Source organism: Podarcis cretensis, assembly GCF_951804945.1.
Source record: "Podarcis cretensis genome assembly, chromosome: 1".
Lineage (NCBI taxonomy): Eukaryota > Metazoa > Chordata > Lepidosauria > Squamata > Lacertidae > Podarcis > Podarcis cretensis.
In genome coordinates this window covers 58,292,408-58,306,371 of record NC_137170.1, presented here as the reverse complement: position 1 = coordinate 58,306,371, position 13,964 = coordinate 58,292,408, and the positions used below count along the sequence as shown (strand labels likewise).

At 41.4% G+C, this 13,964-nt stretch overlaps 1 protein-coding gene across 1 annotated transcript in view; it reads left to right on the top strand.

Annotated features, from left to right (window-relative positions):
- Nucleotides 1-13,964, top strand: part of TRIM44 (tripartite motif containing 44) — an 82,392-nt gene that overhangs the window by 21,720 nt on the left and 46,708 nt on the right. The window contains exons 3-4 of the mRNA XM_079952633.1: nt 4,969-5,208; nt 10,917-10,936. Of these exons, the coding sequence (XP_079808759.1) occupies nt 4,969-5,208; nt 10,917-10,936 (260 nt within the window). The remainder of the gene's footprint in view (nt 1-4,968; nt 5,209-10,916; nt 10,937-13,964) is intronic.

Sequence of the window (13,964 nt, the reverse complement as noted above, 5' to 3'; positions counted from 1 at the left end):
TATGATCATGGCCCCAATGCCCTGAAATCTCCTTCTGAAAAAGTTAGGAAGTCTGCCTCCCTTTTAGGGTTTTAAAAAAGTTGGAATGCTTTCCTTTTTTTAATAGGGATTTAGCCCTTCCAACTAGTAGACTTTTAAAAAATGCTGCTTTAGACTGTTTCTGAGAAACCACTTTTCAACAGTTGTAAATAAATAAAGGTACATTCACATGAGTATCCCTAACGATGCTTTTGCTTTGATTTGTGGTTTTAGAACTGTCCTTGAAATTGCACTGTCACTTCAATGCCTCATTGAGAAGCTGAAATGCTGGCTGGCTTTTTACCTGGCAGGATATCTGGCTAATAGGATGAATGTGTCTGAAGCAAGCGAGCTGTTTCAGCATTCTCTTTTTGCTGCTTCCTACCCTTGACCTGTGCATCTCCCCCAGAATGCCTCATGAGCAATTTCCAGGACAACTCCAGCACAATGCCTTGTTTTTCGTCATCATTCAGTGGTGCTAATTTAATAGAGAATGTGGCTTATGCTCCTTGCTGACACCAGAGTCGCTGGAAAAATCCGGTGCTAACTATTGCCATTTTTCAAAAGAAGGCATCTTCTGCCAGTACCTGTAGGTTTTTAAAAAAATATTACTGTTTTATGTTGCTATTTCCCCCCCTCACCTACAATTAAAGTGCTGCAAAAACAATGTGGTTGCTCTGCAGGGTCCACACACACACACACACACACACACACAGCCTGCACAATTGCTCCTGTGTTTCAAACAATGCCCACCTGTGATTTGCAGCTTCAGTTTTTATAGGTTACTCGCAGCCAGTTTGCATTCGCATACTTGGCTGCGGGAGTCATACAGGCGTTGGGATAGAACTGGAGGGAATCTTTTGGCTGGTTCAGTGGGAGAACCTTCACTTCTAACACATTCTTAAAACGGGGCTGGTTGTTCTTTGGCAGGTATTCCTGGTGTGCAGGAAACAGACACTCAGCTTCCCTGTTACTAGCATCTCCGGGAGTGTTTGTTTTCTAGCCTACTTGTCCTAGTGAAGTGCACCATTAAGACTGCAGTTCTGTACGTATTCACCTGGGAGTAAGTCCATTAAATTTGGTGGAACTTGCATCAGAGTGCACAAGCATTGGGTTGTTGCTGCTTTCTTATGAGTTCCTCGTGTGCAGTGGTTCTGACAAATACTTCCAGATGAGCAGGCTATGGTGAAGCCAATGGACACTTGCTACTCAGTCCTATATTATGCATTCAACAGCATGAAATGGTACAGTCCTGAAGTGGTGAAGCGGATTTATCAGTTTAAATTCTTTCCAATTTTGTTGTACAAAAAGTCCTTGCTGGAAGACGATTACCTCACGTAGTAGTGCATTCTGCACTCATGTGCTGATCTTACCTCATTCAGCCACCCTCAAGATGCAACATCTGATGTGCAGGTTTTACATTTGCTAAGTCTTTTAAATCACAATGGTATGGCACTTTTTTTTAGGCCAATGGACATGCAATGAGGAATGTGATTATGAAAGTGCCATGAGACCTTTTTGATGGTGCCTGCGACCTCAACTTATACCATTTTCTGACTAGTTTAGAAATTGAATATTTTATTTGTACATGTGAGAGATTGAGTATTCTGCAGCATGCCATCTGAGTATTGCATTTTTTTTAAAAAAAGGTGGAAGAAGTAAGCATAGTTATCCTAGTTTGTGGTTGAAATGCTGTGACATTGGCAAAACTTTGCCTTGCATTTATTTCATTAGCTCTTTCCAGGCCATACCACCCATCTTTTTTGCTGCTGCTGTGAATATGGTGCCATCTATTTACAAAGAACAGATTTGACTGGTCCCTACCCCTAGGGGGGTTATCTAAAATGAATTGTAGAATCATAGAATTGTGGGGTTGGAAGGAATCCCAAGGGTCATCTGGTCTACCCCCCTGCACTGCAGGAATGTCAACTTGATCATACATGACAGATGGTCATCCAACCTCTGCTTAAAAATCTCCAAGGAAGGAGAGGCCAGTAGCTTTCATGGGAGTCTGTTCCACTGTCGAACAGCTCTTACTGGTGGACATTTCTTCCTGATGTTTAGTTGGAATCTCCTTTCATGTAATGCATGGTGCACTTTCTTTTTTGTTAAGTAGAGGTCTTGCTCCCATACAGCAGTTGTCATTTGTAGTTGTACACATGGATTTCATGCTGTGTTTTGTGTGACGATTTCTTATGTTAAAGTGCTTTCTACACAGAAATTTTGTCAGATGTGTACAGTGGACACTCGGGTTGCGAACGTGATCCGTGCGGAAAGCACGTTCGCAACCCACAGTGTTCGCAACCTGCAGCCCCACATCTGCGCATGTGCGGGTCGCGATTTGGCACTTCTGCGCGTGTGCAAGCGCCAGAACCCGGAAGTAACCCGTTCCGGTACTTCTGGGTTCGGTGCGGTGCACAACCCAAAATTGCGCAACCCAAAGTGTCTGTAACCCGAGGTATGACTGTACTTCTTCTAAGAATGGGTCTATACGTTCCATTTCTCTCACTTCTACATAACAGGAATAAAAAAGATGAGCCATGAGGCACCTCATTCCCCCATAAAGTAGTAGAGGTGTGGTGTGGGAAGAACTTATTTCCAGAAATTCTCCAACTTTGCCCCACTGCAGATTGCAGAAGTGCCGTTACAGCTGCAATCAGCCTTGCTTGTCTTCACTGTTGCAGTTCTTCTCTCTCCTGCTGCCATGAAGCTTCAGGTCTTATGTGTCAATAGATTACAACATTTGGCTCACCCTGTGGAAATACGACCTGTATTTTTGTACATGCACTACTAGAAGACAAAACCCTTCATGTTTTTTCTCCTCCTCAAGATAGAAGTTGGGAGTGAGGGTGTAAAAAGGATAATTTGAGCGAAGCTCAACTACTCGGAAATCTAGGCCTTTTTCTTAATTCTTTAAATAAGCTATCCAATTTAAGAAGCGTGAATTTATGCATCAAGTTTGTGGCTCTCGCTTGGAGGAAATCAGATATTCTTCAGGATTAGCAGAAATTTCTCGGGGAGGCGCCAACATTGACTGCTGGCACAGTGACTGCATTGCTGCTGTATTCTGGTTTAAGGCTCGTTTTCTCATCTTGAGATGTCTCTTTAAACATTTATTTATTTATTACTTACAAGTTCTTGCGTTGAACCAGATCCTTTACAAGGTGATACTGAACCATATTCTGCCTTAATTTTTATTTTATTTTATGTTTAAAATTTATTGTTCATTTAAGACACAATTTGGACTGTGTAATAATAATACTTACTATTTTCACAACATTTAAAGATGTACTTTAAAAACCGCTTACTGTTCATTTAAGACAAGATTCATTTAAGAAATAATACTTGATGTTCTACTGGTTCTAAAAGCATATTCTGCCTTAATTCAGATTTTAATTGAGATGAGATTTGCTTGGCAGACTCTATTTCTGAAGTTCACCCTTCAGCGAACTCCCATTCTTCTCTTTGTTGAGAGCAGGGATTTGAAACCTCTGAGCCTCCAGCTGTTGTTGGACTCCAGATCCCATAAGTCCCAGCCTGCTGTCCCAGTGGTTGGTGATGATGGGAGTTGTAGTCAAGCAATGGTCTAAACCACTGAGCCTCTTGGGCTTGCCAATCAGAAGATCAGCAGTTCAAATCCCCACGATGGGGGGAGCTCCTGTTGCTCTGTCCCAGCTCCTGCCAACCTAGTAGTTTGAAAGCATAAATAGGTACTGCTGTGGCAGGAAGGTAAACTGTGTTTCCGTGCACTCTGGCTTCTGTCACGATGCTCCATTGTGCCAGAATTGGTTTAGTCATGCTGGCCAGATGACCCAGAAAGCTGTCTGTGGACAAACGCCGGGTCCCTCAGCCTGAAAGCGAGATGAGCACTGCAACCCCATAGTCGCCTTTGACTGGACTTAACCGGAGTCCCTTAACCTTTTTTTTAACTATGAACACATTTTAGCTCTCCAACAGCTACTCTGCAAAGTTCTGAAAGAATATTAATCCTTGGGTTGTTTATTTAAATGATTCATCAGCAGCCCTATTTATTCAAAGAATTTATAAACTATCCACTATTTCTGGAAGAAAGACAAGTCCTTTGTTTGCTTGTTTATTCAAATAATTTTGCGCCTACATTTTCATTTACTTACTTATTTATTTGTTTTTTTAAAATCTGCACATCATTCAAAGATATTGTGGCAGTGTATGAGAGAGAGAGAGAGAGAGAGAGATTAAAACAAAGCACCAAGTTAAAAACAACAAGAATACCTGATATTCATCTGAAAAACAAGCAAAAACAATGTTCAGCAATCCGGACTTGAAGAAGCTTGGTCGAAGAGGCACCTCAAAGAGCAAATTGTTGGTGGCATCGTAATCTCTATGGTGAGGGTATTCCAAAGTGTGGGTGCTGCCCCACAAGAAGCTGCTCCCTGGATGACTTCTTAAATGTGCTTCTGGGATGTATAATATCCACAAGAGAGGCCCACAGTTTACCTGTGCTTAGAATCATAGACTAGTGCCCACCTGATCCTTCAACATTACCAATCAAGCTCTAATACCATTTTAAAACTAGTGAGTTTTAACTAGGTTTTTTTCAACCTACTGTTTCACTGAAAAGTCCTGAGTGGCACTTCTGATTTTCCCTGATTCAGAAAGTAATACACCTTATATCAGCAAAAACCCTGAAGGCAGGGTTGTGTGTCTTGCTGTGCCACCAGTGACCATAGTGTGTTGATGTGGGATTTGGCCTTCCCTATAGTGGCACCCTTTCCCAGGAGGTGTGATGGGATTCTATCACCATATGAAAACGTATTTGTTCTACCAGGCTTTTGAAGGGATCTGTTTAGCCCCCCCCCCCCCCGAGTTTGGGATGATTCCACATTGTAATACTATTCCTGCTTAAAAGTGAAGTAGATTAAATGGTCAGAAATTCTCTTTTAAAAAGCCCATTATTCTCTTATACTTCAGGTGACACAGAGTGCCATGAAGCTGTGCATTCAGCAAGAGTTCGACAAAGTACGGTGCCTGGTTTGTGAAGAGGAACACAGAGCTCTCCACTTGGTGGATCTCCAAGAAGCACTGGCCACTGCTCACACGACAGAAGTTCTGGCAGAAATTGATGTTCGCATGGAAAAATTGATGACTGAAATGGCAGAGCTCACAAGGCAGCTGAACACCTTTAATGAGCTAGCCATGCTCAAGCCTGAGGTAAATAAAGTACATGGGAAGCAGTTAACAGCAGAGGGCCGTAAAGCTTTATGATGGATGCAGAGGTTTAGTCTACTTTATTGCTTGTCAGCATTTAAAGATGGCCACAAATCCACTAAACTTCCAAGGGGATATGCAGAGTTGTAAGTAATAACGCATTATGAGTTGTGTGTGGTTATGTTGATACCCAATTGACTGAGGTGGTTTGAAAGGGCAGAAAGCCAACTGCTTCCATCCATTTCAAAGCAAGGCTGCAGTGGTTTGCTGCATGATGTTTGTATCTCAGGACTCATATAGAGTATTTTTCACATTTTTGTTACTCCTTTCAATTCTGCTTTCTATCAAAGTGGAAAGAACGCAGTAGAATGTTGCACTTTGGTTATATTTGATGGCTTCCCTTTCTTCCTTTAAAGGAGGAGCATACTGTGCTTTTTTGTCCTAGAATAGGTCTGTGTTTTTATTACAGCTTTCGGGTTGGCATGAATTTTATATGACAGCTGTTTTAGCCACTTTGGGTATACAGTAGCTATCTCCCGTATGCCACGATGATGGTCTTATATTTTCAGTTTGGGGTTTAGCAAACCACTCATATAATCCAAATACCTAGCTGTAAAAGTAAGCATGGATTATTTTAGGCATAGGCAAACTCGGCCCTCCAGATGTTTTGGGACTACAACTCCCATCATTCCTGACCGCTGGTCCTGTTAGCTAGGGATGATGGGAGTTGTAGTCCCAAAACATCTGGAGGGCCGAGTTTGCCTATGCCTGGATTATCTCATCCAGCCCCTTGGCCTGAATCACTTTAATAATATAATAGGCCTAAAGCAGACCTACACCATTTGAGATACACTAAGCTTAATTTATTATTATTATTATTATTATTATTATCATCATCATCATCGCCACCACCACCATCATTATTATTAGATTTATATATCACCCTTCTTCAAAAGATCTCAGGATGGTTCACAATAATGTAATTAACAAAAAATACCTTCCATCCAATATTTCCCCCCATTGAATACCAGAAATTAGTTACTCTGATTGGAGACATTTCCACTGAAATGCTTGGATCTACTCTGTGACTTTTCTATTGATGAATTTTACACCAAATCACCAATAGAGAAATGGTGGTCCCACTTACTCTAGCAGAGATACATCCAAAGTCAGTTAACCAATATCTAGGTGGTACAAAATATATTGTTTCTTTATTGATCCTTGTAGGGCTCAAACTCATGTCCTGTTCTCAGACAGGACAAAGGCTTGCTAGAAGATTCTACTTAATTAAGCATGCTAGAGAACTTAATAATAATGAAGGATCCTCATTTACTGGCACAGAAGGGTTCCTGAATCTTAAACAAGTTTGAATCCCAGTTCAGTGATATGTTTCCATGTGCATTCCATGGGCATCACTTTGAGCTTGCGCTAAATATCATTTAGCATTTTGTTGACCTTAATGCTGTTGGAGAGATCTGTTTGGAGCTCTTAACTGACTGCTTTGGCTTTCACCATCCGGAATCATTTTGTGGCGCTTGCAAACTTGAATGATGGTTTGCTTTGAGCCCGCATTGTTTAAGAATAACATAAACAGGAGATCTATGATAGACCCTGGTACTTTTGTTGTTGTTTAGTTGTTTAGTCGTGTCCGACTCTTTGTGACCCCATGGACCAGAGCACGCCAGGCACTCCTGTCTTCCACTGCCTCCTGCAGTTTGGTCAAACTCATGCTGGTAGCTTCGAGAACACTGTCCAACCATCTCATCCTCTGTCATCCCCATCTCCTTGTGCCCTCCATCTTTCCCAACATCAGGGTATTTTCCAGGGAGGTTTGATCTTGCAGTCCATGGGACTCTCAAGAGTCTCCTCCAGCACCATAATTCAAAAGCATCAATTCTTTGGCGAGCAGCCTTCTTTATGATCCAGCTCTCACTTATTATGTAACTTTAAACTGTGGTTAAGTACTCATAATACTAGACAAATTTAATAAGAAATAAGTTCTTGAATCTTGTACTATTTTATTATATCTTGATTTGTGGCCTGCACATTCATGGCACATGCTTACAGTTAAGATTGTCTTTACTCCCCATCTAAGACTTTATTCCAACTTCTTGAATAAAAATACAAATGTAACCTTGGTGAAACTTTAATTACCATATTTTTTTGCTCTATAAGACTCACTTTTTCCCTCCTAAAAAGTAAGGGGAAATGTGTGTGCGTTTTATGGAGCGAATGCAGGTTGCGCAGCTATCCCAGAAGCCAGAACAGCAAGAGGGATTGCTGCTTTCACTGTGCAGTGATCCCTCTTGCTGAACTGCCTTCTGAGATTCAGAATATTTTTTTTCTTGTTTTCCTCCTCCAAAAACTAGGTGCGTCTTGTGGTCTGGTGCGTCTTATAGAGCGAAAAATACAGTACTTCCTAGAAGTTGTATCACTGATTTTAAGAAACTAAGTTAAGAAAGAACTTGCACTGATTTTTTTTAAAAAATTGTTATAAGCACAGATTGAGCCTATTCCACACCCTTTGATTCACCTGTCTTAGGAAAGAAACCATATTTGGGTGGAAAGGTTGTTGATCTCTATAGATCACAGAAATATTTTTACTGTTAGTACCTTGGTATCTTTTGTTCACTTTCTGTTCTGCAGCTTTACCCCCTCGAGAAGGAAGGGTCTCTGTAGCTGTTAAGTTGTGGGTTGACATAGCAGACGACGCAGCGATTTCTCCAAGTAGCTCTTTATTCTTGTAAACTGGAATAGAACTGCCTGCAAACAGCTCAGCCGGCCTGCTTTTATAGGCAGCTGGCTGTCAACATTGTAACAACAACAGCCCAGAGTTCCCGCCTAAAATAACTGACGTGGACCTGAGGGAAAACTATCTACAGACCTGAGTGAAAACTATATACAGTATCCCCCTGCTGGCCCAGGGTGAAACTTCACTACATAACAGTAGCAGTCATTGAGTAAAGGGATTTTCTCTTCCTTTAGTCTTGTGAGGAACAGGGTTTGTTCACCCACGTCTTTAAAAATTAAATGCCAAGCCCTGTTAGTCAGTGATTTTTCCACATCAACCTTCTCCGTCTTGTCTCTGTTTCTTGCAAACTGTATACCGTGAGCTAGAGGTAAAGGGACCCCTGACCGTTAGGTCCAGTCGTGGACCATTCTGGGGTTGCAGTGCTCATCTTGCTTTATTGGCCGAGGGAGCCAGTGTACAGCTTCCAGGTCATGTGGCCAGCATAATTAAGCCACTTCTGACGAACCAGAGCAGCGCATGGAAACGCCGTTTATCTTCCCACCAGAGCAGTACCTATTTATCTACTTGCACTTTGACGTGCTTTTGAACTGCTAGGTTGGCAGGAGCTGGGACTGAGCAATGGGAGCTTGTCCCGTCGCGAGGATTCAAACCACTGACCTTCTGATCAGCAAGCCCTAGGCTCTGTGGTTTAGACCACAGTGCCACTCGCATCCCTAGTGGTCCCTAGAGGTGCTCATATGCTAATTATGCCTTGTGTGGGACAATATTTCTCTTTGTCTAAATAGTTATTATACAACTTTTTCTCCTCCCTGCCCTTTAAAAAATAGAAAATACAAAGAAACAGTGAACCTAGAAATAGAACACTTCTGCTGTAGGCTCGGTGCTAGAATAAACATTAGTTTAAACAGTGCTATAATTCAAGAAAGGACTGGATCTGGACTGATGAATTCGTAAATGTAGTTTTAAACACGCAGTATATATAAAAACAGTAACAGTCTGGATCTGTTAGGTTAATACACGAAAACTGAAATAGCGTAATAGCTCCATTTTTGTTCTGACTAATTAGCTTTCATGAGAGGAAGGGAGCAGAAAGAGAAATAGGACTGTTCCACCACTACATTCTGAGGCAGAAGTGGGGAATCTGTGTCCTTCTCGGCATTGCTGAATTCCAACTCCCATCAGCCCCAGCCAGCATAGCCAGGAATGAGGGGAGTTGTAGGCCAGAAACATCTGGAGGGCCAAAGGTTCCCACTCCTGTTCTGAAGACCATGTCTTTGCCAATCTCATGTTGTAGGGGTGGGATATGGAAAGATGCTGGCTTATGTGCTACACACCATATCTTATGAACACAGGAAGTTTCCATGTTCAGAATCATCTCATTAGGGTGCCTAAGCCATTGCTGGCTACGCTGAGTGGCAGTTGCTCTTCAAGGTCTTGGTCTAAGTTTTTTTTTAACTGGAGATGTTTGGAATGGAACTTGGGACATTCAGTATGCAAAGCCTGGCTCTCTGTTTTCCATCTGCTACTAGGCTGCTGATGTAATGTTTGCCCAAGCCTGCCTTTAAAAGCACCAGTTGCTTACCAAATAATTTAAGAAAGCATGGATGAGTTATATGCATTTCTTTAATGCCATGGATATGCTCGCTTGTCTCTTTAAACTAATGTCTATTAAATTTCTCTATTAACTGGAAGTTTATATTTTGCATCTCCTCCTTATCGGACCCTCAAAGTGAGCAGATATCAAAGCTTGTTTAATGTTGCCCTTTTCTCAGCAGAAGAGAAAATGTTGCTTGTGTAACTCCACAGTGGTATTTACATAGAACTGATTGTTGCAATGCCCTTTCCTCTCTCAGAATGTGATATAAAATGTCCTTAATGCGTGACGCTTTAATGAGCATCGAGCCAGCTTCTTTCTTTGCCTCTGCGTATGTGTTGCCTTTAGTTCACACGCCTATGTGAAGGCGAGAAGGAGCCAGCCCAATTTCTATGGGATTGTAGGTACCGTATTTTTTCGCTCCATAGGGCGCACCGGACCATAGGGTGCACCTAGTTTTGGGAGGAGGAAAACAAAAAATTATTCTGAATCCCTGAAGCAGGAACAGCAAGAGGGATCTGGCTTCTGGGATACCGTGTGGCTGTTCTGGCTTCTGGGATAACCGCGCCAAGCCTCTTCAGGGCAGCAGGATGAATGCTCCCCCTGCCCAAAGAGGCTGCACAGGGCTAAGGCAGAAGCCAGGACAGTCACGTCGCTGAAGGGGCGCAGTGCCCCTTCAGCGAAGCTGGAGAAGGAACAGAAGGAGACCCTTCTGTTCCTCCTCCGGCTTCCAGGTCAGCCGCGTCGCCATGAAGCCAAGGAGCCTGCATTCGCTCCATAGGACGCACACACATTTCCCCTTCATTTTCAGAGGGGGAAAAGTGCGTCCTATAGAGCGAAAAAATATGGTATTTATCATTTAAGCACCAGGGCATATGGGGGGGGGAACCCCATAATGTGAAATGTTAGGTACCATTAGAGCCTTGTGCAATCGTGTGCCATTTGCCATCCCAAGCACTGCATAAGTGTTATCAACTATAATTCGTAGCAGGATGAGGTGGTGTCTTCAGCAATTTTCATCCAGAACTGTTCTCAGCTGGCCAGGATGACCTGAGAATCCAGAGTGAAGGGCTCAAGCGTGCTTAATGGATGAATGGCGAGATGATCACTGTTGTTGCTGCCGCAGGCCCATTGTAATAAATTAGCTTTTCTGTGTGCCCTCCTGGTTGCATGTAGCCTGCACCTTGCAGTGTAATGATAATGACCTCCATTAGCTGAGTGGAACTTCTCTTATCATTGGACAGTAAGCCTTGCATCTGACTGTCATACATGACTTACTCACACTAGTCTAAACATGAAAATCGGTGTTTGCAGGGCTGCTCTCAACGTTGTTTTATTTTTGTTTGTTTGTGTGTTTTCCTGCAGAGCACAGATGAAGAAAACAGGTGAGTACACTGACTTCTTTCTTTCCAAGTTTATACATTTCACTAGTTTTATACTTTTCACTAATTTTACAGTCATTTTAACATTTCAAAACTTGACTTCCCTCTCTTTCTGGAGTTCCTTAAATTTATTTTTAATAACCTTTGCATATCCAAATTAACTTAATTTGCTCATTTATTCATCTACTTTAAATATGTACTCTTATAAAACTGCAGGTTATTACAATAATCATGCCAATGATTTTATCTATTTACAGTTTATCTGTAAATATTCAATAACCCATTTCCATTCCCTTATAAAAACCTGTTATCTTGATTTCTTATTCTTTCAGTAAGTTTCGCCATTTCTGCATATTCCATAGCTTTTTGTATCCATTCTTCTTTTGCTGGGACTTCTGCGTCTTTCCATTTTGTGGCAAGTAGCATTCTTGCCACTGTAGTAGCATACATTAATAAGTTTCTATACATTTTAGGTAGTTCTGTCCCTATAATTCCCCAAAGAAAAGCTTCTAGTTTGTTAAACAAAGGTTATTTTAAACATCCTTTTCATTTCATTATCTATCATTTCCCAGTTAGCTTTAACCTTACTACAAGACCACCACATATGATAAAAAGAACCTTCTCTTGCTTTCTCCTTCCTTCCTTCCTTCTACCTAATAAGCATGCAAAATTCCATTGGGGATGAGATAAACATTTTAAAAATGCACTGGAACCGTGTTTGTTTTATGGGAGGGAGTTGTAGAAGTTTGGGTTTTCAACCAAGGCTAGAGCTAGTAACACATTGAATCACTTATGTGAAAACTAGACCTGTAAGCAAGGGTTTTGTTGTTCATTTCAGTCTGAACGTATAATTCATTTTGGTAATTGCTACCATGGATCCTCCAGGGTACACCTGTTATCTCCAGTGGTTAGGGGAATCTCTGTGTGGTTCCTGAAAGTAAAGGCATGAAACACTGGGGACAAAGATAGGCAGTCAGCTGTGTTGTGTGGTGGTTGATGCTTTGAACTGTAGTCAGGAAGAGAAGCAATAAGCTTTTCTTCCCTGTTGGTATTTTCTGGTAATCCCATGTGTGTGTTTGGGATTGCATTCCTTTTTTACAGCTCCAGATCTGACTTTAGGTTCTGTTCTGTCTTTTGTTTGGGAGGGGGTGAGGCACATTTTTAACACTCTTCCCATCAGCTTTACACAAAGGGATCTAAAAGTGTTTGCCCAATTGCAAGGAAGCATGTACATTAAATAGAGAAAGCAAAACAAAAAAATCCAACTAGTTTGTAAATTTGTTCAAGCAAGCAACACCGAGAGCTGCTAGTATGGCATGAAATGAAATATTTCTCGTCCAACCGCTGATACTATTTGAATTCTTTACATTGCATATTTAGCTAACAAAATGGTACCTAATAAGGTGCAGGGATTAACTCACAATGACTTACTGTGGCCTAATTGTGCCCCCTCTGGACAATTAATGAGCTGCTGTTATGGTCTAAAGGCATATGAGTTGCAATATTGGTCTATATATAATCTTGTGACAGTGGTTATTGCCAAGTATGGAAACTGAAATCAAACTAATTTCACATTATTGTACCCAAAAGTAAGATGTCTTAGATTCCTCCCCCACTTTTTTCTTTTTTTTAAAACAGTGTTAATTATTTAGATTTTTAGTGGCCTTATAAATATCACCTCCAAGTTATAAAAATCACCTCCTAGTTATGTACAATATAAAGACAACGTCATTACAAAATCACATGTAAAATTCAGAGATTAAAGCACACATACAAAATCTGTTCCAGTGATTTTACTTGAGAAAAGAAAAGTTTTTGCCTGGTGCTAGAATGATGGCAATGTTGGTGCCAGGTGGGCTGTTTTGGGAAGAGCATTCCATAGAAGGCCCTCCCTCTTGTTGCCCCCCTCCAGAGCGAGGACTTAGAGGAGGGCCTCAGATGATGCCCTTAAAAGACTGGGTAGGTTTGTAGGGGAGAAGATGTTCTTTGGGTATTGCTGTTCTGAGCCACTGTGAGTTAAAAACAACACTTTGTACTGGTTTATGAATTTTTTACCTCTTGCTGTGCCCAGTTCTTTGCTCTTTATCTGTTTTATGTGTTTATAGATACACAATCATTTGACTGTTTTTTCTCTCCTCTGTGAATCCCTCCAATCCCTATTTGTGGGAAGGTTGATCCAATATATATTGGGCTTCATCACATTTATTTTCTGTTGCATTTTAAAACACACACACACAACTGCCTGCAGTACCACAGCAGGGAAAGGGGAATTCATTCGGACAACGCCCGCTGCAATCTTTATGAAGTCTATCAATGTGACTTCCACTATTTTGACATTGAGTTTGGTGCAGGCTGACAGGCTGAATAGATTGCTTCTTCCTCTCTTCCCTGTGGGCCTTATTTTTCATAGCCATATACTTTCCTCAGTAGGAGGGGAGACGTGCTCTAATAATACAAGGCAAGCTTGGCATTCCTGATACACATTCCAGATTGCCAGCCAAATGAATGCTCAGGTGAGTACTGCGCATGCCCATCATTTCCAATGTTCTGCATTGTACTCTGGGAACAATTTTGACTTTGTGGGAGTTGGGAAGTGTCCATTCACAAAGAGAGAAAAGGGAAATGGATTAAGTCAACAAGATGACGACGTGCAGAGCTAGAACACAATTTTTTGTGCCTTTCTGTTGGCTGCAGACATGTTGACGCTGTTTTAACACTGATATTAAGAGTACTCAAGGCAATTGGTATGGAATTTTCCAGGCTGAGTTGTTCAACTGAATTTATTGGTGTCTAAGTAGCTTGTTTTATGTTGCTCTTCCATCTCACTGCAGAACTTGCAATTTTAATGTATCTATGTTGAGTAGTTCATGGTGCTTTGAAATGGCACATCCGAAAGAAATATCAATAGTAAGACAGCTTCTTTTAAAAGTAAGGAGAAAGGTGACATTGCATCATGTAATTTTCTGGTTCTTGCAGTATGGAGTGGGCTAGAGTTGGCTGCAGAACTGGCAAAAAGCCTTTGTGTATGATA